The sequence below is a fragment of the Drosophila sulfurigaster genome, chromosome 2L (assembly GCF_023558435.1).
Source record: "Drosophila sulfurigaster albostrigata strain 15112-1811.04 chromosome 2L, ASM2355843v2, whole genome shotgun sequence".
Lineage (NCBI taxonomy): Eukaryota > Metazoa > Arthropoda > Insecta > Diptera > Drosophilidae > Drosophila > Drosophila sulfurigaster.
The window spans coordinates 29,851,858-29,879,269 of NC_084881.1; the positions used below are offsets into that span (position 1 = coordinate 29,851,858).

At 39.6% G+C, this 27,412-nt stretch overlaps 1 protein-coding gene across 5 annotated transcripts in view; it reads left to right on the forward strand.

Annotated features, from left to right (window-relative positions):
• The window catches only part of LOC133850954 (rap1 GTPase-activating protein 1), a 102,927-nt gene that overhangs the window by 40,695 nt on the left and 34,820 nt on the right, over positions 1 to 27,412 (forward strand). For 3 of the 5 annotated variants that reach the window (XM_062287223.1, XM_062287222.1, XM_062287221.1), the window contains one exon: positions 17,700 to 17,886. In XM_062287223.1, coding sequence (XP_062143207.1) covers positions 17,700 to 17,886 — 187 coding nt within the window. Of the gene's footprint in view, positions 1 to 5,215; positions 5,305 to 17,699; positions 17,887 to 23,206; positions 24,394 to 27,412 lie in introns of those variants that run through there. The other 2 variants (XM_062287224.1, XM_062287225.1) reach the window with 2 other exon arrangements.

Below are 27,412 nucleotides of genomic sequence, written 5' to 3' on the forward strand. Positions count from 1 at the left end.
GACTACAGCGATTGCGATTGCGATGACGTTTTAATTATGTGTGCCTAGAAGGCAACTGTGACTAGGGGCTGCATTAACGTGCCACCAGCTGAGCGAGCGAGACAGCGAGAGAGAGAGAGAGGGTGGAGGAGGTGGGAGGTGGCCTAGCCGAGACGCTAGCGAGACAGTTGACGCAGGATTTAGGCATCGGGTGGGAGTTTTGCTTCTATTTTTTTACTCTGCTGTATTTTTTTGCAAATGAAAAGTGAATTCAAAACGGAAACATTGCGAAAAATGCGGCAATGCGGCAACGAAGCTTTTCTGCCCCTTCCTCCTCCTCCACCTCTGGGAGGTTCGTCTAGGCCCTGAATATGAATATGAATACATTCGTACACTGAGCGAAATTCATGTGAGCCACATTCATAAATGCAATTAAACATTTAAAAGCTCACATGTGAATAGGTGTGTGTGTAAGTGTGTGTGTGTGTGTGTTTGCAGTTCATTAAGTGATGTTGCGACCCAACTAAAGCACCGCTTTCCCACCCTCAACCCCTACTCCCCTCTTCTTTCCACCCTCCCATCCACTTCCTGCACATTTATAGCCTGTGAATCTAAATGCGAATGTGAATGTTTTGCAAGCTTTGGCGTAAATTAACAAGCGTAACAGAGGCCCACACAACGAGAGAGGGAGAGAGAGAGAGAGAGAGAGAGAGAGAGAAAGAGTGTGTGTGTGTGCGAAAGAGAGCTTGAAATGTGTCCAAAGGGTGTCGCTGCTCTGCCTCTTGTGGGTGGCCAGCTGGGAATCTGTCTGAATGAGGCGCAGCCAGCGTAAAGAGTGAAGAGCAGAGGTGGGGGCAAGAGAGGGGGAGAGAGGGGGAGACTGGGGTTAGCCTTACAACGAAGCAATCTGCAGAGCACAGAGCGAGGCCTGGGTTAATGTACTTTTACGGCGTCAGCTTGACTGGCAGCCTGGCCCCATTCTCTCTGCCTCCTCTCTCCCCCCTTCTGGCTGCCCCCTCTTCTCTCCTCGTTGGCGGCGATAAAATGTTTTATTTAGTGTGTGCACAAAATGTAATTCTAACATTTCATTTTTTTTGCTTTTTTTGCTTTTTGTAATTGCGGAAATTTTCATTGAAACGAATTAGCTCGACAAAATTTGTGAAATGGATTTTGTGCTCCCCCTTTTATTGGGGGTTGTCAAAAGGGTTGAAAGGGGGCTGAGAGGGGGCTGAGATTGGGTGTCCAATGAGAGGTGAACGCTTTGTATCAATGTCAGGGTCAAGCCAATAATGTGCGGCATCCAACGTGGAGAAAAGACAGACAGACAAATCAAGGAGTTGAGGTCACATTTGTATTGAATATTTTACCAACTCAAATCATTCTTAATTTACTTTGTTTTAAAGAGATTACTTGAAAACATTTCACTTGATATTCAATTTTTAAAGCCTCATTTCCATAATGTTTAAAATAAATTAAATAGAAACTTTCTTCTATCTAAAATTTATAATTTGGATCTTCATATTTTAGAATCTGAGTATTCCCTTTAAAGATATTCTTTTAAAAATAAATCAATACTTTTTGTGCTGAAATCTTACTGCCACTTTTCCAGCTCTATAATTCATAAAATTTTATTTTCTCCTCAGAATTCCCATTTATAATTATATTTATATTCCCATTTCTATAATATTTCTAAGCGACATTTTAGGAACCAATGATTGCCTGATAAAAAAATTAATACTTTTGGTATGAGTAAACAGAAATCATGTTCCAACTTTACCATCTATAATCCATAATTTTAAAAATTTGTAATCTTAACATTGTTCTTCAAATCTTATTTAATAAATACATTTTATCTAATGAAATAGAAATCTTGCTGTCACTTTTCCACCTCTAAAATTCATAAAATTTTAATAACTTTTCCTTAGAATATTCTCCTACAAAAATGTTCTACACTTTCCATTTATAAAATAAATAAATTTCAATAAATTTCGAAGCGATCTAAAGGGATCATTGATTGTCTAAAAGTGGCAGAGCATTTCATAAATTTCCCCGCTCTCCTCTCATTAATAGTCGGTTGTGTAGTTGCCTCCTACTTTATGTTGCATATTAATATGCAACGAGAGTCGAACAAATTTATAGTTTATTTGTCGCATTTTCTATGGTTTGTTGCTGTCAATTCATAAAATTATGTTAATTTTATATGATTTTAAAGTCTCCCCCCGCTCTGAAATTATCAAATCAAACGCTGCCAATTGAGCAAGTAAATCCAAAAAAAAAAATGTAAATGGAAAAAAACTAACATAAAAAATTATAAATTCAAACCCAAAAAAAAAGCTGTGAGTGCTCAGGGTAGTTCAGGGTGAGGAACGGAGGGTGAAAACCTCCGTTGAGGGGTGAAGCGCGTGCGCAGACGCCTTTGACACCTGAAGTAGATGCAATCGGAATTGGAACAGTGAGGGATGAGAGATGAGAGATGAGAGAGCTGCGCTTGCCACTTGAAATGAACTGCAAATTATAAAATCATAAAACCCGAAAAAAAGGGAAAAAGAAAAAAAAAACCCTTTACTACAATCTAAAGAGAAGCAGATCTTTGAACCGCAAATGATTTAACTTCTTAGAGTTCCTTGGTGTCTTTTGCTTTTCTTTGGGGTGAACTCGGTAGTTAAGTCGCTTTATGACTAAACTATATGCCTCATAAAGGGTATTCGGAGAACTGGGCGACGACGAAGACACATAAACAGAAGCGCAACTAATTTGCATAATTTCTTCAAGCAACGAGAAAAAACGTGTAAAAGTAGCCAAAGAAGGTGACGGAGATAGATATGGAGATGGAGATGGAGAAGATGGAAAAGAAGGTGCTGCGAGAGTCGTCGAAAGTGAAGTTAACGAGTCGGGAAGCGACCCAAGACTCAAGAGTTGCCCAGAAGTGCCTGATTATCATTATTATGTATGCACACACACACTTACTCACATTCTCGGGTCGAAAGACAATAGAATTATGAGGTGTTGAGCGTTAACTTGACTAGCGGAACGTCTACGAAAAAACAAACCTCAGAGAACAGAATGACAGAGAGAGAGAGAGAGAAGTGCCAGATAGAAATAGAAACAGAAACAGAAACAGGCCCAAGAAACCCCGCTGGGCATATTTCAGAGTCTCGCTTCTCAACTCTCGCCTAGTTAGCTAAGGTAACTAAAAACACACAACAGCCACAAAAGACAATAGATAGAAAGTTATGTGTTTCATGGCTAAAAATGCAGTCAGAGAGAGAGACAATAACAAAACGCTGGAGAACAAACTACAAACTAAACGTAAACACGTCTAATAAGACCGACTGCAGATTGAGTTAGATTATTATTCGTGACCTAATCAAAAAAAAAAAACAACAAAAATCAGAGGAAGTCCAAGTACAAGTCAAAGTCAAAGTGGAAGTGGAAATGATGTTGAGGTTTTTTATTTTTCGACTTGCTGAAATTGAATTTTAATGATTCAAGAATTGCATTGTGCTTAGGCTATGATTACGATTAGTTCTCTCTTGAGATCAACGAGAAAAATTATACAGATTGGGGAAAGGAAATTCCCTTGTTTCTCATCGCTGACAAATTGCAGTCAATGGAAAAGGTTTTCCTCCACTTTTCTCCGATTGAGATTAATTGGGAGCGGAGTTGAGGCTGCTTTTTGGAAAGGAACTTCCTTTCCTTACCTCATTTTTTTCTTGACTTCTCCTAAATAATTTATTTATGAAATCAATTGTCTAAACTGCAGAATTTTATAAGTTTGTTTTTTGATATCTACGGAAAAGTACTTCTTTAAAAAGTTACTTGGTATCATAAGAGATAATATTGATAAGAGATAATATGATATGATGCCATATGTTGATATTTCATTACAAAGTTACTTGATATGATAAGAGATAACTTAGAGTATTCTTCAGTCAGTTATCTGCAGAACTTTTCTTGGCTTTCCCTATCAACTGCAGTCTAAAATTATTCTATTTATACCTCGACTATTTAATTTGTAGAAATCACATGAAATTGAGCAATTTAACAAAGTAACAAAAATAATACCACCAATAAATTACTGAAAATTCCTAAAGAAATTTATCATAGAAATCATATTGATTTAAGCAATCTTTGTGTAGTTAAATTCTGCCAATAAATAATTGCAAAACTCTTTAAGCACTGCAAGTTTTTGTTATCAAAAGTCGAGGGTTGCTTGTCAGTTCATTTTCCGCACATTTCTCGCACTTTTTGATTGACTTGAGGCTGATTCAGCCCTTCAATTCAACACTGATATCAGATATCTGATCTGTCGGACCACTGGGCTGACAGTTCAGGTGTTAATGACTCCTTTAGAACAGCAGAGTGAGCTCGAGCTCTCTGACCATTGTTTGTCATGTTTTGCATGCCCAAAAGTCCGGTTGAAATTAGTATGCTGCGTATTGTGGATATAGAGGCCTCTATACAGCGCTCAATTCCATTGTTCTGGCCACCCCAAAAACAAAGCCGGAGCTGGCAGAAGAAGCACAGAAGCAGAGGCAGTCAGTCAGTCAGGCCTTTTGTGTGGCAGCACGCTCATATCCGGTAGCCGGCCGGTGTCGGTATAATGCCATATAATGGCATGATAGAGACTCAAAAAAAGGCCAGGCGAACACGCAGCGACTACAAGTTCAAAGCGAACATGTTCGATCGCAGCGAGCCTACGCGTCGAACTTGTTCGTTGCGATCTACAGCGTAGTTCCGGGGTTGAAACTCGCTTCGGTTCGACTCGACTCGACTAGGTTCGTTGTGAGCTAGCCGAGCCTGCGGAGTTGGTCCGACTCCAAACGCGACTTCAGTTGAAACACATTCGTCGTGTCGTTAGGTTGTACATACGCGGGGCTCCGTTATATTGGGTTTTTTGACTTACGCGAACTTTATCGAAACGAAATCGCGAAACATATTCTTAACATCGTAGTGTAGAACTGTAGAACGTTGTGTAACTGTAAGATTTAGTTAGCATTTACTTCCAACTACAAAAAGTGCAATACAAAATGCTTTCTGAAAGTGCAAGTTCCTAACTACCTGTTAAGCGAAACGAAGAAGATCCCTCAACGAACGATCTTGAGGCAAAACAAACAGAAAAGACAAAAGTGTAAAACAGAAATCAGAAAAAAATACCTGCCAAAGGAGAGAGCCAAGAACTGTCTTTGTCTGTCTCTCTTTTTGATTTGTTCGGGATAATTTTACCTGTGTGGGAAAATTTGAAAACAAAATGAAATATCTAACGCATACACACAAGGAATCCTACACATTGGTCGCTCGCAAACGCTACATGAAGAACCTGCTGTACGTATCTATACTATATATCATATTCCCCTGTCATTGATCATATATCAAAAGTGTCGTTTAATAATAAATATTGATGTTGTGTTTGTTTCCCGTGACATATGCGAAAATTATGCAAATTTCTGAAATGTGCTTTGATTAGCTTCGCATAATTCGCATTAATTAAATGCAATTCAATTTGTGCTACGCACTTGAACAACGTGCCACGCATTTCCCCCTCCCCTCCCCATCCTCCCTCTTGCGCATCAAATATGCAAATTTTTCGCAGTTGCAGGCCAAAAATGTCACACACAATGTTGTTGTTGTTTGTTTTGTTTACGATTTTGCTTTGTTGCCTTTTTCACATTTTACTATGTTGTGTGCATCCCGTTGTCCCGGTTGCATGCCCCTTTGTGTGGCACTGCAAACAAAACCGCAAATGACAAAAATTTGCAAATGAGTTTATGGTTTATCAAAGAGTTCCATTATCTTTTTCTCTATCTCTCTCTTGATGAGAACTGCAATCGGAGCTGCAGGCTAATTTTCTTTTTCCTTAAAAACCCTTTTCCGTCTTTCCTTTTTCCCGCTTTTCCTATTTTGTGGGCAACGCCTTAGCAAATTCTTTGTCAACGTTTGTCATTCTCCTTAAGCATAGATTGTTAATTAAATTTATGATTAATGAATAGAGCCCAAGACACTGTTGATGATGATGATGATGATGTTGCAGTTGTTGTTTGCTCAAACAAACAGCTGTTTATTTTTATTTGTACATGCAACGGTAGCAGGACATTTCTCTCCTTTTTTTCTATTCGGTTGTCGCCAAAAATGCTGTAAGGCGATATGCCTAACCCTTTTTTTTAACCCCTCTCGCCTAGCAATGCAACCCTCGATTGGCATTTTTTGTAGTTTTTTTTTGCAAATCAGCAAAGTCAACAAGAAGTTCGCTCATTGCTTATCAATTTTGCGGCAATCATTCTACAGAGAACCGTTAGGCGTTAAGCCGCAGTCGCTGTTAGTTGCATATCGCCAATCGATCGATCTGCGCACCATAAATCACATTTGTTGTTGGCCAAACCCACATGAGATCGCTAAAGTCTCTCAGTCTCTCTCTCAGCCAGAGTTCAACGCCTACGCTGGGTCAGCTGGCGTTTCAAATCGCGTGGTTCACAAAAAAAACATATTTTTTATTTGTTTGGCCCGCAGCGCAACTGCTGATGAGCAGAGAGAGAGAGGAAGTGAGGGGGGAGAATGGCTATCAACGGGGGAATGATCAACAGTCATGCAATAAAAAACAACTGGGAAGGAAGCAGCCTAGCATATGTGCAGCAAACTATTCACAACTAATTAGAAAGACGTTAGTAAGAATCAATTTGGAATGTTCATTTTAGCAATATTTTTGTATCAATCATAAAATAATTTAATATATATCAATAACTAATAAATGTTACTGCAATCTTGGGAAAAATAGACTAGAAATTTCCATTATAGCAAACCAAAAATCAGTTACTACATTTAAATAACAAAATTATATAATCTTTATATGTTTTTTATACCAACAAATAGTTTACTATATTTGAATAATTAAATAAATGTAATAACTTCCTACAACGTTAGTAAGAATGAATTTTAAATGTTAATTATAGCAATTAAAGAATTTACAATATTGCAATAACTTAATAAAGGTTATAACTTTCTACAACCCTTTAAGCTAGCAAGATATTCCTATATCGTCAAAACTTCAAATATTTATGTTATATTGATCAACAAATAGTTTACCGCATTTCATTAACTACAAAGTTAGGTAAACATTTCAAGTATTCAAGCAGAAAAATGTTCGATTTTTGACTTTCCATAACTCACTTTAACTAACTAACCTAAAATTATAATATACAAATCTGCTTATTTACGTCTAAGCTTCATTTTCAATACAAAATAATAAAAAAAAATATATTACTTAATTACGAATTAATGGACCAAATTCGCAATAAAATAATATATTTTTTAATAGGTTGTATTCAAATATAAAAGTTAAATGCTTATAGTTTCATATAAGCAATTATAGTTTTGAATACTTATAATAATAATAATTAACAAAATTGTTATATAATACAAATAATTGAACATTTGGGAAGTTAATTTGAGACATTTCAGCAAAATATTCGCTCAAAATGTTTCAAGATGGTTGTTTTATGTAATACAAATAATTGTGAATTGATCATGTGGGAGGATAATTTCAGACAGCAAAAGATTAGATCAAAAGGTATAGAAATGTTTGGAGATTGAACCTTATGAACTTATCAGAACATTATGAACATTATTCAATGTGACATAAAAAACAATTGAGATAGAAAAGCAACATATGAAATGAGAAGTTCATAAAAAAACTAAGAGAGTAACACAACATAAGCTATGCATTTAGTAGTCTGTGACTCACAAACAATCTATTCATTTATATTTTCTTTCCTTTTGTGAATCAACTAAGTCAAAATGAATTTAGTTAAATTAGATGATAAAGCAATGAATAAAATGTTGAAAGCAAATTGTAAGTGATAAACTTATCACAGAGTGTAAATTTGTGCAGAGTAAACAAAACAATTTGCTGCACTTTGCACACAAAACGCGCGCAAAACGCGGCGAAAACGCTTCGAAAACGCGCGCGTCTTTTGCAGTCACTCAGAGTGCGGTAATCGGACAGCTGTAATAATAATACACGTTGGCATTTAACCTACTAACACGGCTACAGCTTACTACACTTAACAACCTGGTGATCCATCAATTGAGCGAGTCTTGACTCCACTTCCATCGCTCAATATGTCAATATTGTCAAGCTGTCAAATGCGACAGCGAATGTTTTGAGGAAATGCGTTGCGAATCATTCACTTCGCATCGCTTTGCATCGCTTTGAATCGCTTTGGATTGCTTTGAATCTCTTGCTGGCATCACATCATCGAAAAAGCCCACAAAGCAGCGTCCCACATCTCTTTTTCTGTTTTTAACCATATAATTGCAAATTAACCAGTTGTGGTTGCCTTGGGCAACAACGTTTGCTGATTGAGCCAAGCTGATTGCAGCACTTGCTGTATTTTCGACCTTGCGTTCAACTTCACCCACGCAACTTATTTGGAGAACTTTGTCGAAGCGAAGCGAAAGAGACTGGTAAAGTTCTCTTGATAATTAGTGACTTTTGCCCCGCCAAGAAATGTATCTGCTAGCAACACCTTGAAAGAGAGAGAAAAGCGCGCCTTTTTATTTGGGGAGGCACGTGGCATGTGGCGCGTGTTTGTGGCACATCAATTGAGTGTCCGACTGCGCTGCATTAATATGCAAAGTGGCTGCCACAACTAAAAAGCCTGGCTGGGCTATTTTTATATATAATACATAGCATAAAAATATCAACACTCGAAGCCATTTTCATGCTGCATTTGCCAAGGAGAACTTTCAATCCAAGTCAAAGGAGGAAGAGGAAGAGGGGGAGAAAGGGGGGATGGGGAAGCAGTCAACAGGTTGCGCTGAACTCAATTGCGTGTCAAATTGAAGTTGCTCAAAGGGGGAAATGAACACTTAGCACGGAAGAGAACACCAAGGGGGGAATCGCTTGTAGTTGTTAATGACGCTGCTGGCAGTTATATAAGCCAGAAGAGAGAGAGGGAGAGAGAGAGAAGAGACAGAGAAGAGCGAAATGGATTGTTGACTTGTTGCTATTTGCATAATTATCCACACAAAGATGATCTGGATCGTGCGCCTCGAGCTCTTTGTCAATTGGATAATGGTTAATGGATCACACTGAGTGGACGCTAAGTAGACCGCGAAATGGGTTAAGAGTGAACACTCGATAGTTGACACTCGACAGTCGACAGCTCTTGATAGACTCGTTTCAGGCGTTATTTATCACATGACTTTCACGTGTTCTAGGGCTAAACAAGTTGACTTCATTGTAAGCTCATAAAATACATATTTTACAAGTGAGTTGATAACTAAAATTAAAAGAAATAAGTGCATCTTCAAGGAAACTTCTAGCGGAATTCTATAAATAAAATAGTTTTCCTTCCTTCGCTTTTAAAAGTAATGAGTAAAATTTCCTTTAAATTTCATTTTCCCAACTGAATTCTAACACAAAAATAGTGCTACTCCTAAAAAATTTCCTTCAGTGAACCATTTTCTTAGCGCTAGTAATAAAATAGGTTCTTCTAGTAATAAAATAGTTTGTCTTTGAAAGTACTGAGTGCGTCTCCTGGGAAATTTCCTTAAGAGAATCACTTTCTACAAAATTAGCTGCCTTCCTTAAGCTGAGATCTTTGTCTTTAATAGTAATATGTGCATCTCATCCCAGGATATTTCCTTTGAAGAATCATATCACAGCTCACAAATCTAGTTTGCTTTCTTTAAGCTTTTAAATTTCCTTTACTGAATCATTTCCTTAGCTCACTTCTAATACAAAAATAGTTTGCTTTCTGTAAGCTGACCTCTTTGTCTTTAAAAGACAATTCCTCATAGGGAATTTCCTTTAGTGAATCATTTTATCGGAATTGTAGTAACAAAATAGTGAACTTTCCTTGGGCTGAGATCTTTGTCTTTAATAGTAATGAGTGCGTCTCCAAGGAAATTTCCTTTAAGGAATCATATTCTTAGCTCAATTCTAATAAAAAACTAGTTTGCTTTCTTTAAGCCAAGAACTATGTCTGGTTCTTCCGCTTCCCTAGAACTTCACTTTCTTTTTTTAGTTTGTAGTTTGTTATTAATTTAATTAAAAGTTTTCGCACTTTCCAACTCTCTACTCAAGAATCCCTCTCAAGAATCTCAACTCACATCTTCAACCTCAACATCTTCTATATTTTTATCTATCGCTGGTTCTTTTGCATTCCTTTGTTCTTCTCTTTCTCTCACACTTGTGTCTTTCTTTTGCTTTTTTCTCAGCTACTTAGTATGCTTATTAATTGTGTTGAATATTCAAATCGTCTTTGACTCTGTTGATCTTCGTCTGTTCATCCTTTCACTCGCTCCCTCACACACACTGCTGACATCTTCCCTTCCCCATTCGTATGCGTTTTCCGTAACTCAGCTGCTTAGTCAATCTATTAGCTATGCATACGAGTATTCTAATCTGGCAGCGCATCACAAGTTCTTTTCTCATTGACTAACCTGATCTACATTCATCCATCCAACACTTTCACCTCTCACCCAGTTCTTGCTTAGGTTGAGAAAAGGTTGCAGGGCAAAAGAAGATGAAGATGAAGAAGAACTAAATCACATTTTCAGCTAATCTGCCTGGCGGCAATCAGCATCAGTTGCTGATTGTTTTTCCCATGTTTTTCACTGACCACAGCGCAGCTGCCCAAAGGGGAAAGGGGAAAACTCCTCCTTCTGGTCTCACTTTCACTTTACGAGTAAATGCGGCCACTTTCCTTCGATCGATCAACTAAGAAGCTGTGACGCTATAAATTTTACAGCTTGTCAGCAGCAGAAACAAGTTCCTTCTTTCTTGGGGTTATCAATAAAAGATGTTGGAAAATCGCCACGAAAATTGTGTAATTTTAACCCAAAAAAAAGGAATAGAAGTAGGGAAATGAAAATTATGCAAATAGCCAACCAATAAAATAGGAAAAAAGCCTTGACAGCCTCAACTTTTACGGCAAATTTGTGGCTAATTTACGAGCGGGCGAAAGGAAAGCGAGGAAAGCGGAAAAGCGTTGCCTGTACCTGGCTGACATCATCTCAAGAAGCGTCTTCTAGGAGTGGAACGTGTTGCATTTTCATGAGAAACCCGTTTTGCAACCCTTGAAGACAAGTCCTTCGACAGACACAGACACAATAGGGAAATGGGCAGGGACAAGTTTTTCCGCTGGCGGAAATGAGAAAAACTTTCACGCGAATGCGAATCGAAATCGTTGAAAACCGAATCTGAATCTGAATCCGAATCTCAATCTGAATGCCGCGTCCAAGACTTGCAACTAATTTTAATGACAATTCACGCGGTGCGCGTCGCGACTTCTTTCCCCTTTGTTGCATCTTGTTCCTGTTCTTAAGGATAATGCCACCCCATTTCCCATTTCCCATTTCCAGCTTAGCTGAGTTTCTTTCTTTAATCCGCCCTTTTGCTTCTTTTATTGCTTCCTTCAGTTGCTTCACTTCCGCAAGGCGACTTTCTCAACTCTCTCTGAATGTCCTGCCATCATCATTCATCATAAATGACGCTCACGCTCGGTTATTGACTCGAGGATTTAGCTCTTGTAACTGGCGTCATTTTCACGTACTTTTCGTATAAATTGTTCACATATATCCTGCGGCTACAATTATGCTATTAATTACGACCTAGACCAGGGCAGGCCAGGCCAGGACACCCCGGCGACCTCTCTCCCTCTCCCTTTCTCTACATTTCTCGGTCTGATTGTGACTTTTGTCGCTGGCATATCCTTTTACATGTGCCCCTATTTCGCTCTCCTTTCTCCTTTGTCCTTTGTCCCTTCCCTTCCTTCGTCTGTCCAGTTTGTGTTTTTAGCTTATCGAAAAGTGCATCGCACTGCAGTCGGTGCGAGTCCTTTCTATGTCCTTGCTATGTGTGCTAGGCGATATTATCAGTTTTGTGCTCCAGTTTCCACTGAAACTCAAAAACTCAAAGCTGACCCATTAGCTCTCTCTCTCTCTTTCTCTGCCTGTCTCTTTCTCTGCGTGTGTGTCGCCTTTGTCCTTTGGGACTTGATTTGTTGTCTGCCTGCCTGCCTGGACATTTCCTGTAATTTCTCACTGGGAAAACTCACTTGACTCACTAATTAGCGCCCAGGGAGCAGCGACAACTGAGAACTGAGAACTGAAAACTACACAGAGAAAGACTGAAAAGAGAACTTGATTCTCTATCAAAATCTGCTCCATCTGCTTCTGCCTCTGCTTCTCTTTCTCAGGCTGCGACAAGTGTTTTCCCACGTAACCACACAGCGGATATCCAAAAAGCCAAGCGAGAAACCCAAACTCGAAAAACACCCAAACAGAAACCCAAACAGAATCTTGCACAACAAAAAACCCAACTCAAGTCTCAGGCTCTTACTTCATGGCTGAGAGTCGCTTGATTTTGTCATCGGTTGTGTAGGGAACATTAAAAAGTAGAGTTTACGAAATTGAAATTATAGTCTATAACAAATTACTGTCAAATTAAATACTTTAGTCTGTTCAATTAAGAAAGGGTTTTAGCAATTTTAATCAAGTTCTCAACTAACTTGTATGTGCCACATTTTAAAGATATTCCAGTATTTAAGATATACTATATTTAGAAGAAGAACTTACCTTTCTTTAGTTATTATTGTAATTGTTGTATATCAAAGTTATTCCACATTTTATAATCCCACTTTCAGCAATAACTAAAAGAAAAAACAAAATAGAATCGATTACATTTTTAATACATTTGTAAAAGGAATAAACTGTAATGCTAAATAAAATAAATATAAATCCAAATTTCAATGCTTTCTATGAAACCAAAATTTAATAATAGATTTTTCCAAGTATTTTCTTGATAATTATAATAGTTAAACATTTTTGATACTTTCTTTGAAAGATATTTAAGATATTAAGCGGGTTTTAAAAATAATAATAATAATTCATATTTGGCACTTTCTTTGAAAGGTTTTTATGATAATAATAATAAATCATTTTTTATACATTCTTTGAGAGATTGAAAGTATTCGCTTAATAATAATAATAATTCATTTTAGATACTTTCTTTGAGAGAGAGTATTTCCCCCTTCGACTTTTCTTGAGTTCTATGAAATACATTCGTATTTTTTCGGCGTATTCTAAGTGAAACACTTGCCGCCTGTCTCCGTCCGTTTGGTTTGTTGCTTGGTTGCTTGGTTGGGGCTGTGATTAAGTGCAGCGAAGCAGGTCATATATCTTCTTTCACTCCTTTTCCCGACTGTCAACACGCCCCTCTTAGCTGTTGTTGTTGTAATTGTTTTTCTTTCATTAGTAAACATTTTCCACTCTGAACTCGGCGGCAAAACTTTAAAACACGCGCAATGCGCCGCGCATGCCAAATGAGTTAAGGCAGGGGGGAGGAAGGAAAAGGGGAGAGAGGAGGTAGGAGGGGGTTGAGGTTGGGTGGGTGACATAAATTTGCATTTAATGAACAGTTTTTGGTGTGGAAAAGAGAAATAAGCGAGCTGAGAACTGAGCTAAGGAAATATTAACGCTTTGTTTAGCTCGTAATAGCTTTTAATGAAGTGGGCGTAGTAGGGAGGGGGAATGAAGTGGAACAATGCTTTGTGGCATGCCACAGACGCAGGCGCAACGGTAACTGCTGCAAGAACATTTGCAACCGGAAACGGAATGTTTTTTTTGTGGGTGGCAACTGCGACAGCAAATGCAATTGATGCCCGCTGCTGAATGTTCCCTTTCCACGCCTGCTGACTTTTCAGCTGTCCCCGTTCCCTTTCCTCTCCCCCCTTGTAAGGATGCCTTCGGTTGTCATGTATTCATCCTGTTGTTGTCACACACACACACATATTTCTCTGATTTTTATTGCATGTTAGGGACATTCATTCATTTTTATGCTCAGCTTCCAAACTCCGCTTCGATTCTGATTCCGATTCTGATTTTATTTCTATTTCAATTTTCATTTCTATGCGGACTTTGTCGCCCCGCCTGAAGCTGAATCTAAATCTGAAGTTGAAGCGCATTTTTCCCTGTCAATTCATGTGAAAAATTGTCATAAAAATGCAATAAAATGTTTTGCTCGTAATTTGATCAGCCAAAAACTACGTCGAGTTCCTTTGCTGATGCTGTTACAAAAAATCCATAAATTCATTCGATTTTCCAACTAACAAATATTTGTTATTATAGCTCGAAATATGAAACGAAGTTATTAAAGTTAAAATCTATTTCCAATGCATTTACAAGTGTTAAAATTCCCCACTGAAATTTGCATTTCATTCGAAATTTGATATCTTTTGGTAGATTAAATTATGTTTTATGTTTAGCTAAAGGAAGTCATTCCAATCCCTGTTTTATGTTTTATGAGCAATTTAGTGAGAGAGAAACCAAAACATGTTATCAACAAATATTTGTGTTTTATGCAGATTGAAACACGAAACGCTGCAGTTGATTGAATTGTTTTCAATTCAAAACAAGTTGTATTGAATGTTTGTTTATGAACAAGGTTGAGAGTTTTTTCTATGCTTTAGTTGCATATTAATATGCAGCCAACAACTTTGATAGTTTTTAGTGAAATATAAAACGATTTTATTGATTTAGAAAAAAGTCAAATGAAGTTGTAGCTTAGTTCAGTTATTTCAATTGAATTTTAAACAGTTTTGAGATAGAGTTTTAAGTATGAATTCGAATTTTACAATGCTGAAGTAGCTCAGTTGAATTTTTCGCTTTAATCTTTAATGACTTAAATCAATATTCTGAATTTGGTATTAAAAATGTTGAATAGTTTTTGTTTAGTCAAGAGTTTAGAATATTTCATATCAATAATTGCGTTATTTCAATTGAATTGTAAACTTATTTTGTATAGAGTTTAAAAACTGAATTTGAATTAAACAACATTGAAGTCTATAAGTTGACTTTTTAGCTTAGATGTTTAAAGAAATATTGAAAGATATAAATCATTGTAAAGAATTTCTGTTACATTTTTGAATAGTTTTAGAGTTTAAAAACTAAATTTGAACTGTTCAGTTGAATTATTAGTTTTGATCTTTCAAAATTTAAATCAGAGTTTACATTTAAAATTTCAATTGCTTTTTTGAACAGATTTTGTTTAGTCAAAAGATTAGAATATTTCATATCTATGTGACTTGAATATCGATCTGAAAGTATGACTGACAGCTGCGATTTTTATTCCTTTTATTAGTATTCTAACTTCCGATTCCTACTACCTACTCTCTCCTCACTCTTCCTCCCCCTCCATGTTGCAACTACTTTGTAGTTCTCGTATTACGAGACAACGGGTTGCAGCAATCCACTTTCTCTGCCACTTTGTGGCACGCACTTCAAACTATCAACACTCGCTGCTCTGCTTCTTCTACTTTTGACTTTGTTGTTGTTTCAAGCGATCATGAGCTGAGTTGTGATGAGGCAACTGAGTGGCGTTGCACGTTGCACGTTGCACGTTGCATGTTGTTGTCTTGTTTTTGATATCCTTCTCGCATAAATGTCATCATTTTATGATTTTTATGTATGCCAAGCATCCTTGTCCCGCTTCTGCTTCTTCTTCTACTTCTTCGGCAGGCATCTTCATGCTTCAGTTCTCTCTAGAGGTGTTAATTTATGGCCGTCGAAGGAGGAGCAGAGCAGAAGAAGAAGCAGGAGCAGAAGCAGCTCCATGTGCAGCTAGAATAACAACAACAACAACAACTCAGAGGCAACTGCTGACAATATTCGTGCTGTTTTTATTGTCTTTGGGAGAATGTGGAGCAGCAGCAGCAGCAGCAGCAGCTGCACACACCTAACAACAACAACAACAGCAACATCAACAACAACAGCAACAACAATGTCAACAACAACTGGAACAACTACGACATCCTCTTCGAGCATGTGATGTGCTCCTTTGGGCCAACTGAGGTCGCTTTGAGGTCTCCTCTGAAGTTCCCTCTTTCCCTCTCCTCACTCCCCCTCCCACTCTCCTCATCTCTTTGCTGATTTGCTCTGTGTGTTCTTTTTGAGGCGTTTGTTGCTTTTTGTGTGTCAACAAAAGTGGCAACGGCTGCGACGAAACTTCAGCAACCAAAAAAACCGAAAAAGGAAACATCTGAGAGCAGACTTCAACACACACAACTCGCATTCAAATGAGCGCAAAAAACATTGCACAAGTGACAATAAACATGGAGAGCAAAAAAACAAAAATACAAATGCTGCAAAAATTACTGAAATATTCAAGAGGCACTCATAATTCTTGTTCTCCTTGTTGCTGTTGTTGTTGCTGTGTTCTCTGATGCGTGAGAGCAACTTAAAAAGTTGAGAAATGCTTCACTCTTGAACTCCGTGCATTTCTCCCTCAGCTCAGTTCAGTTCTCGACATTTCCTGACAGCTCAAGGAAAAGCGGAGAGCAAAAAGCGAAACACTAAAAAGCGAAAGGCAACTATCCGAATCCTTTTCTCAAGTGCACTTCTCCTTTTGGCAATTGTAGTGGCAACTTATAGGAAAGTTCTCTTCACTTCTCTACGAGATCATCAATGGCAACTATTTTGCACACTTTTCATTTTCAATTCTTTACAATTTCTAAGCCTCAAGTTTGCTCATTGTGATCGTTATTCATTTTAGTAACAATGAATAACAATGAGTAAACTGATTTTGCTTAACTATTTTGAAAAGTAGCAGACTGAGTAAACATATTTTGTGAATTATTTTGAATAGAAAGGCATTTTTGAAGATAAGAGATTTTCTTAAAGTGTTCATTTAAAATATTTCTTTAAAATAGTTTCTTTTGCTAGAATTTTAGGCATAAGATATTCCTTTCCTAATGTTTCATACATAAGATACTTTAGGAAAAATTCTCCTTATAGAAAAGTTATAAGAACTAAAAAAATACATATACAGAAAGAAAAAACAAAGATTCAAATCTTGAATCAAGATTGAATATGTACTAAAAAATGTAGATTGTCCAACCTTGAAATCCTAATATTCTATGAATTTTAACCTTTATGTTTTAGTTCTTATAACTTTTCTATTCTTTTAACATCTTATTCGAAGTTCTTTGACTCTAAATAACTCTTCTCCACATTATGTAATATCATTTACTTAACTCTTTTGTTTCGGATTCTTTTCCTTATAAAATACTCCACTATATTTCACTTCTCTAGTTCTCTACCTTTTCCTTTGTTTACCTTATAGAGTACAACATTTTTCAGCATTTTCCTCCCTTTTGCGTATGCAGCACTTTGCTTTGTTTTCTCAACTCCTGTCGCTTTCTTTAGTTAAACGCTGTGCTTAGCTTTTCTGTCGATGTCAAGCTTCTATTCACAGCTCGCTGTCAACCCTTGCTCCCCCCTCTGCACTCCCATTTCTTTCCCTCTCACTCTGTGTGTGATCTTGACTGCTCCGCAGCTGTGGCCCAAGTTAACAGCGTTCTAGTGGCACTCTCTGCTTCTTCGTTTCCCCCTTCTCCTCTTCCTCAAGGGCCTGGCTTTACCCTTAGGTAGAAACCACTTGAGTTTGCGCAGTCAATTGAATGCAAGTTGGGATTGTGGAATCGCAGTTCTTGTTGTAGTTGGCGCTGAAGCATGAAGAGATTGCATGACCAAAACGCCAAGTCCAAGAGCTGTGACATTGCCAAGTGCTTTGACTTCACTTGACTTCTTTTTCTTTTGCCTGCTCAGCTTGGCTGCGCACACACAACTCTAAAGTTTGCAGTTTGCAGTTTGTGATTAGTTTTTTGCGTGCACTATTATTAAACAGTTTCCTGTCTTCTCTTTCTTTCTCTCTTCCATAGACGCCAGCATGCCTTCATGGCGGGCAACAACCAGAAGCAACAATCGGCACAAACAGTCGGTGGCAGCGTCACCCACAGTCCGGAACGATTGCGAGGCGCCACACAGGATCTCTTCGAGCTGCTGGAGAGAGTGCAGTGCTCGCGTCTCGATGATCAACGCTGTGTGCTCCCAGCCTACTTCTCACAGGTGAGTTGCAGTTCGTCTCTCTATCCACTGACCTGACACAATGTGCCACAAGTTGTGGCACGACACACGCCACACAACACAGAAGAACATCCCTTATGCTGCGGCTGACCCATAAAATCGCAACTTGCAGCCAAGAGTCGTTAACATTTTTACTGTCCCCCCCCTCTTCGACTCCCTCTGTCATAAAAATGGGCAACTAGGACAACAAAGCGATAACAACAACAACAACAACAACGAGAACGAGAAGAACTGCGACAACAATGCTCATATGGAATGCAGGCGGCAAATTGCCACAAGTCTGTTATTCGCACCCCCCACAGACGACCCTTGCCCCCTCTCTTTCCATCTCTCTATCTTTATCTCTTCTACAACTTCAGCACACCTTTAAAAACATCTGTATAATTTGACATAATCTGCGCTTTGTTGTGGTCTCTAATAGAAATACGCATTATTGTCATACAGCTGCATGTGTGTGTGTGTGTATGTGTTTGTGTGTGCGGGTGTCATGCTATTGCTGAATTGCCAGGGATTACGCGAGTTGTCTTTGTTGTCTCCTCTGGGAGTTTTACATTTTAGTTTTTTTTATGGCCAATTTCAGCTGCTTGGCAGCTGATGGGTGTGGCTGGGCCAACAAACAGCCTAGCGGAACAGCCTTTACTTGCCCCACTATTTTTGATTAATAAATTTCAATTTCAATTCCACCTCACAAATTAGTTGCGCTTTTTCAGTTGCAATTTGACAGCGCGTCGACACTGAGCAGGCGCTTTTAATACCGCCCGCGGGCAATAGAGCGCGCCAAGCACTGAACAAAAGCAGTGCACAGCCCAAGCAGTGCTTAAAGTAGTTGAGCAGTACACTGCTTTAGACCACTGCTTGTAGATGACATACATAGTAAGCTCAGCTGCCACTAGATGGCGCTACTCACTTGAAGTGTGTAGTTAGCCGAACTGACAATAGTTAGCGCCACGCAGTTAGTTGCTTATGCTGCAAGTAGAGGGCGTCGTGATATAACGCGCAGCAACAACTACCGCTAGCTGGCGCTACTCATTTGTGTAGTAAGCTCTACTAGCAATAGTTAGCGCCACACAGTTAGTTGCTTCAGCTGCTACTAGATGACGCTACAAACTTACTGAATGTAGTAAGCTAAACTAGCAATAGTTAGCGCCACACAGTTAGTTGCTTATGCTGCAAGTAGAGGGCGTCGTGATATGACGCGCAACGACAACTACCGCTAGCTGGCGCTACTCATTTGAAAAGTGTAGTAAGCTCAACTAGCAATAGTTAGCGCCACACAGTTAGTTGCTTTAGCTGTTACTAGAGGGCGATCCGACATGCATAGTAGCCACAACTAACGCCAGCTGGCGCTAATAATAAATTTATGTATAGTTAGCTGATAAATTAAACGTAGTTGTTTGTTTTATAAGTGTAAGAGTCAGTTTTCTAAGATTTTGGCGTTATTGTAAGCAATTCTATTATTTTCTGTGCTACTTATGTAAACCCATTAACACATAATCCACTTGATAATTGCATTTGTTGAGGCAGCCGCCACTCGATTCAGCATTGAAACCACTTCAACACCAGCAAGCCTTCTCTTTCACACTCTCTCCCCATCTCGCTTGCTTTGTATTGCGCTGCAGCCACTTGGCAACCTCTTTTCAAATTTTAATTTAGTTTTCTCAAGAAATTTCGATGCAAACTTTGCCATCAAAGGCGCTTGCAACGCTGCCCGGGTCTTGCCTCCTTGTGTTTGCACTTTCGTGCTCCTTGCCCCTTGCTGCTGTTGCTTTTGCTGTTGCTGCCACTTGCAACAATATGCGGGCCTGGGCAAGCAAGCAACTCCTCGCTTAACCCGAATGACGCTGCTGCCTTTTAAAACTTTTATGCGGGCTAAGAAAGAAGAAGTCGATGCCAAGCGACGCAAACTAGGTTGCAGTTGCAAGTTGCAACGTGAAAAGAGGCATGCGACGTTTAGCTGCTCCTTTTTGCAAAATTAAACAAAAATTATATGTTTGTCCAAGTCGCTAAATTGAATTTCAGTAGTCCAGTACTTGTCAAACTGTACGCAGTTCTTTCTAAATCTGTGTTGCATGCCACAGCGCGTGGCAGGAGCTTTGCTTTTGCCGCATTGCTGCACGCGCCAATGGCCATTGCATACTTTCGGGCTAATCAAGTGTGTGTTGGCATCTGCCGCGTATCCTTGCTGCCTCCTTTTGAATCTCTCTCTCTCTGCCACACCCCCTTCCTCCCTAAGTTGCTGCCCCTATATTTGGCACCACTTCCCGCAGAGCTGCTGCTGTTAAGTTGGGACGCCTAATTAAGCCGCCGTCCATTTAAATGTGGCCCACACACACTCGCAGATACATTTGTATCTTTTGCTTTTTTTGTGTATCTTGGGGATTCGCTTGCAGCCGGAAACAGGCCGCCGCTGAGGTTTTTCATTGTCTGCCGCAAAGCTGCTAAAATTTATGCCGCACTTTGCAGTGCTTCCCTCCTTCCCCTCCCCTTCCTCTTCCCTCCTTCTACTCAAATACAAATTCAAGTTGAGCATTTCATTTTGGCTTTTTTCTGCGCGCGTTTTTCTTGCATATTTTTCACGCTGCTGCTGCCACATTATCGCCCAGTCCAAGTGCCACATTAGAAGCTGCCACATGCAACACACACACACATACACACATGTGTATGTTTGTGTGTATTTCAATGGGCCGCATGCAATTTGTCTGCTGTGAAGCAGAGACAGAGATAGAGAAGAGGGGGCAGGTGAGGCAGCTGCGCAAACGGGGGGCATGCAACGAACGTTGAAGTTGTTAATTGCCATGGTCGTCAGCCGCAACGACGTCTCTGTCTCTCTGTCTCTGTGTCTCTTGGATCATCAACACACCAGCGAGCAAAGCAACTCCCACAGTCGACGCGAATCGAGAAGTTCTCTATGCTCTGTTCTTACACTGAGCGAAAAAGATTGCGTTCTTTATTCATGGCGAACAAATTCACAAACTGAATTTCAAGGCCTTGGCGTGCTTTAATCTTTATTCCTACAACGGAAAGTTGTATTCAACTAAAAAAACTCGACTCATAACTTTGAAAGCAGTTCCTAAGAATAAATTGCAGATAAAATGTATTTAATCTTCAATCCAAAATTGCAAAGCTTTTGTGGTTTCATTTGGTATTTACAATACCGATTAAATAAAGAAAATAAAAAAACAAAATAGATAATAAAGTTTTGTTGACTCAATTTAGAACAGGAAATAACTGATAATATTGCAAAAAGTAATTCTTTAATTGTTAAGTTATGTTTCATTTCAAATTTAATCTCATTCAATTTACTTAGTTTGAAATGAAGCAAATGAAAATGAAAAAAAAACTTTATTAATATTAGGTGTACAGCTATTTAATATACTTAATATACTAATTAGGTTGTATAAATATGTTTTGATTCATTTTCATTTGCTTTATTTCTAAATAAATAAATAAATGTTGCTTCCAAACCACAAATAGAAAGAAATAAGTTTAGTAAATAAAGTTCTGTGGGTAAATACCAGCATGAAATTCAATAAAATATACTTTTATGAATAATTGTAAATTCCAACAAATGAAAATCAATAAAATATGCATTACATAATAAATATAGAACAGAATTCATTATACATTTCTTGTTGCGGTTTCGAATGTAGATTAAATTGTTGTTGAATCAAAACAGTTTTTTCTTAGAAGCAATATTCCTAACTCACTTTTTCTCTCAGTGCAGTTTTTGCATCAGAATGAGCTGCACACACACAGACACACACACCTGTGTGTGGAGTGTGTGATTTTTATCTATAGCGCTGCCTACACGGAATCCAAGTCCCCTCGGCTACAGATGGCAGCCAGAGATAAAGCAACTCCCAAGGCTTCTTCTATGATCTACCTGGCATAGTTCTCTCTCTCGCTCTACCTACATCTCTCTCTCTCTCTCGCTCTTTGCACGTGTTGCACTTGTAAAATTTATAATTATTTTCCGGTTGTTGCATGTCTTCTAGTCTCATCTCATCTCGTCTCGTTTCGTTTCGTCTCGTTTGTTGCCAAGTTTGGGAAATCTTTTGCCGTTATTAGCCGAACTTTTGCTTCACTTGCGGCTTTTTTAATTCCCCCTCGCTACCCATCTCGATTTTGTTGGCACCTGCATAGAAACAATGCAACTTTAAACTATTTTCTTTGCTTTGTCCATTCGCTTTTTGCTTTTTGCCTGTTGATTTCAGTCGCTGGCACTTTTTTTGTGGTTTTGACGCTGACGTCGACGCTGACGTTGGCCCCAAGGCGCTTCAGGGCCACATTGCGGCTCCTCTTTCCCCGCTCCCCCTCCTCCGCTGCCCCTCTCCTGGCTTTACCTGACTCCCTCCGCTCAACTGAGGTTTGGCTCTGTTGTTTGCCAAGTTGCTGCTTCGCTGGCTTCGTTGTTGATTGCCGTCTGTCTGACAGCAGCAACAACAACACCAACAACAACAGCAACGTCGACAACAACAATTTCTTCTTCTAACTCTTTAGTTTACAACTAATTTTAAAGCTGGGTTGCTTTGTTTTTTGGGGCTGTGTTTCAATGCGGGCGTGATGAAGCTTGTTACTCAGCTTAGGGCCACGCCTCCCACGCCCCCATTTCGTTATTTATTTATAAACAAAAAGCGCACCAAGAACTAGAAACGTGTGCAACGCGTTGTTTTTGTGTGAACCATTTAATTTCATTGCTTTTGTTCTTTCGATTGTTGCATTTCTTTAGTTGAAATTTTCAAATTCGACTCGTTTTATAGCTTAAATGTGAAGGTCAAGTGGGTCTAGCGCATAAATCTGCCACATCTCTATACTCGGTATAAATAGTTTTATTTATGTGGAACCCAAAAATATATTTCCCACTCTTTTATCACACTTTTGCGGGCGTATTCCGTTGCTGAATCATTAATACGTTGCCTCTTATCGTAGCATCTGCGAGCAGGGTAAAAAAGTGCGTAGTTTCTTTGTAAAAAGTTATAAAACAATTTAATAAGCGAAACTCGAGAATTCCCTTGACAAATCTCAATTTGAAATTTACGTTTTTCGCGCGCTGCCTACGTTTGTCTCACTCTAGCGCACGCAACTCCATATCTTAACAGATATAACAGTGTGCTGTTACATGCTGGCGCTCTTCGGCTGTTCAACAACAGTCGCTGTAACTGGCTGTTATGCTCGCATGAACTGTTGAACAGTAACAGAGCAGCAACTCTCTCTCGGAGAGCGCTAACATGCGTGTGCCGCTGTTAACGTCGCACGCTGTTAGGGCAGCTCTGTTAACGGAGCCAGCATACGAAGCAGACGTGCGCTCCGGTTCGGTTGTGTTTCGTTTATTGTCGGACTGCAGCAGCAGCAGAGAAGCAGAAGCAGAAGCAGACTTCGTCAGAGCATCGTCGACGTCGTCGTCGTCGTAGTCGGTTCGTTGTTCGTTACAAATTCAAAACAGCAAACAGAAAAACGCACGCGAGTTATTTATAAATTCCAAATCAAAACCAAATGCACAGATGCAGTTGCACTCCATGCAACAAATTACAAATTTAAAAATATAATTTTGTGCGTGTGTTTTTTGTGTCTCACTCTCTCGTTCACTCGCATTGCAACTCTTTTGGAGGTGCATTCGCCTGACCAAAATAAAACATCATTTCGTCTGTGAATTGTACGTGAGATTGTGTGTGTGTGTGTCGTGCACGTATGTGTGAGTGTTTGAGTTAAGTGAAAATATTTGCTTAGAAATTTGCGCAGTGCGAGTATTATTTGCATAAAAAGCTCAGCTTTGACGCTTGGAAAGTCGCGTCAGCGGCCCGTTACAGTTTGACAGCCATTGGCTAACTCACACAAAATAACCAAAAAAAAAATAAAAAGGCAGCAGCAAAAAAAGCAACACAAATAACTCGTCAAACGAGTCGAACGACGTGCAAAGAAAACGCAAAAAAATACAAAATATACAGTCATGCAACAACAACAACAAAAGTCATAATAATTTTGAAGAGAAGAAAAACGACTTTACCAAATTATAACAATTAGCTCAACGGCTGCGGCTACAGTTTGAATTGCATGCCGCCCACAACAATAACAAGAGCAACTGGCAGCTGTCTCCCTCCTCCGTCTCCGTCTCCCTCTTCCTTCTATCGATCAATGCAGTCAGCCTAGACAGCAACCACAACAAGAGCAGAGAAACAGAGAAACTGCTTGCAAACGCAAGAAGAAGAAGAAGAAGCAGAAGCAGAACAACAAGCGAAGGTGGCATTTTACAGCGAAGGCGCTGAACGGCGTTGGGTGCGTCAGGCGGTCATGGGGGTGTTAAGGTGGCGCGATCTGCCCGGATCGCGAATGTCGTCGTCGGGCTCGAGCTCAGCAGCAGCAGCAGCCGCCGCAGCGGCAGCGCAACAACACAACAGCAGCAGCAACAACAATAACAACAACAGTCAGCAGTATCACCATAATAACCACAACAACATCAACAACAATAACAACAACAACAATCACAGAGAGGTGAGTTCTGCTTCTTCTAGGTGTACAAATGTGTGTGGGATGTGTTTGGCGATACATTTTCATTAATTAAATGCAATTTGGGCGTTGTAATTGGCGTCTTGCTGTTGTTCTGTCTCTCTCTCCCTGGCTTAGTCACAAACGTGTTACAGTTCTCGAGCCACTGACGTGGGCGATGACCAAAAAAAGCGAAACACCCAGAATTTGAGTCGCAGTTTGGCAGCCACTGCTGACTTCCAAACTGTATTACTAAGCCATTTAATGCAAGGTTTGTGTTATCAATGAACCGCGCGTCGCTTTTTTAATACCAATTTTTATAGTAATTTACATAAAAAATGCTGCTGTTGCGGTTGTGGAGTGGAGTTGCCTCATTTAAATAAAAGCAACAACCATTTCAAACGCTTGACTGATAACACACAAGTATTTGTAATTTAAAGTGTTCGCTCTCTCTTTCGCTCTCCCTCTGGCTGTGCTCTTTTTAGCTACCTACTTAAGTGTGACCTTTCACACACACGCATACGCATACGCACAAAAGAATTTTCAGGCAATTTGTAAGGCAGCAACAAAAGTGATTGGAAACCAACACACAAAAAAAAAATGCCGAAGAAAATAAAGAGATAGAAATACAGAATATAAATGCGGCACACAGAGGCATTGACATAAATCGCATAAATCACTTTGCGGCAGACTCTCCACATAGGTTCCACACACACACACACACTCATACCATCCACACTCAGCGAAAGCGCTGCAATCATCATTTCGCTGTGGCTCTTCTGATCATTATGAAGATTACACATTCATCATCATTATGCGCCCATTATGATTCTTTTACCTACGCAATTTTACTACTGCTTCCACTTCCTCCTCCCCCTCTCTCTTTCCCTCTCCTTCCTCAATCTGCGATGCCAACTTTCGCCTGGGCAATTTTCAACTTACGACTTTTGGCTAGAATTATTACAAGTATTCTTTCTTTTTCTCTCTGCGCTTTGATCGCACGCTCCAATTCCGCTTTAATTGGCATTTCCAATTCCAATTTCAATTCTTTTGTGGCCTCAATGGCAAACGCTTATCGACACCTTCTTAAGCGTGCGTCTCTCTCTCAAATCAATTTACTCAGCAGGTGGGGAGACATTGACTTTAGATATACTCGTATGTATATTTACTTATACATCAGCTTTTCATGTAGAATTTTCCTTTCGTTTCGCCCACACATTCCTCAGTCGCTTTTTCGGCTATCAGGCAGTTCATGTATCTGTCAGATACTTTATGTGTGTGCCGCCTACTCGACTCTAGACTCTACTCCATCCACACTCAGCTGACTTTGCGGTCGCGACAACACATGGCTGGGAAATGGAAATCGAAATGGAAATTTATGATGTTGCCCACTTTGATGTCAAGGTTTGCAACTAATGCCACTTGAGGACACTCGACTTCCTGCTGCGACTCGCTGAGTGTATCTTTAGGTTAGGAAAAAAAGCGCACTCGAGCGAGTTGTACTATAATATTGCATCTGGGCAACACATCGCAAGAAGTTGAAAAACCCGCGCCAAGGTCTTTGGAAACGCTTTCGCTTTTTGTCGACGTTGTCGTTGTGGTTGTAGTTTTTGGCTTGGCTGCCCTTAAATGGTCAGGAAGCTATGTAACTAACGACGTGTGGCATATAGAGTGAGCTGCAACGAGGCAGCTCTATACACTAGACTGTGGGCTGCCTCCTCTACATATGGATTGCAGTCGAAGTCGCCATCGCCATCGCCATCGCCAGTTGCCAGTTGCCGCCCCAGGCGCGTGTCTTGCATAATGGCTGGCGATTAATGCGCCTCGAAATTCTCTTCTTCCCTCTTTCAACTCTGAGAACAGTCGAGAGCCAAACGAGGCAACAATGCTGTGTCTGCCTCTGTCTCTGTCTCTGGTTAGTTAGTTAGTGATTCATGGACAGAGGCAATGCCTGACTCCGACTCTGACTCCTCCAGAGAGTCGTCGCCTCCATCGTCACTTCCTTGCCGAAGCGACCGGATATGCATTTTGCAGTCGACTGTTTGCAGTCCGCATTTTGTATGCCTGCCGCTTTGTGAACATAAAAATGAATGTTGGGGAGTATTCAACACACTCACACTGCACATACTCACATTCAAAGTAATGACAATGATAATGCTGATGATTATTATGCATTGCCTCAGACTGATTAAAAGCAAAGCGAAGGGCAACACGACGAGACCTGAATGCGCTACAAAAATACACAATATGAGTAGGTAGAGGATCACAGATAAGCTCAACTGATCGATAGCTAAAGATAACTTCAGGTAGCAAAGATAAGCGAGAGAGAGGGAAAATCAATTTCAAGAATCATCTGTCAACATATGAGATAAGAGTGAAAGTTATCGAATAGAATTGGAGAAATTGATGAGCAATGAATGAAGTTGCAATTGCATAACCCAAAAATAACTCAAGATCATTTATTACATTACTCTCTCGCATGTCAATAGAAAACTCTGAAGAAATGAAGAAATGTTGAAAGTGAACTTTGAGTAAATACAATAATTGAACAATTCGTTCATTCATTTAGATTTCATCAGCTTTTGTGCATACGTTTGTTTGTTTTGTGCAATTTGTCAAACCGATTTCATCAAAATATTTCAAATCGTGTGCACTATGAATATGATTGTAAATGAGACTTACCCGAGTCTGTCTTCTTCTGTTGTCACACGTGTGTGTTGTTTTGTTGTTTGTCGCATCCATTTTGAAGGCCTCGCAAAGTCCACAGACAATGGCAGCCACTGTGGATGAATACTTTTGAGTGCGAGTACTCGTTGGATACATTCAGAAATGTGATGACAATGCGGCATGAAAATCAACCCGATGCTGCCAACAACAACAATTTGCAGACTAGAGGCTTGTCATTTCTTGTTGTTGTTGTTGTTGGTGTTGTTGCTGCTTTTGGTGTGTTGCTGTGTTGTGTAATGACAGTGACAACAGTTGCCTCTCGGCCTGCATTGTTGCCGCCTGCAAAGCAAAAGAAATG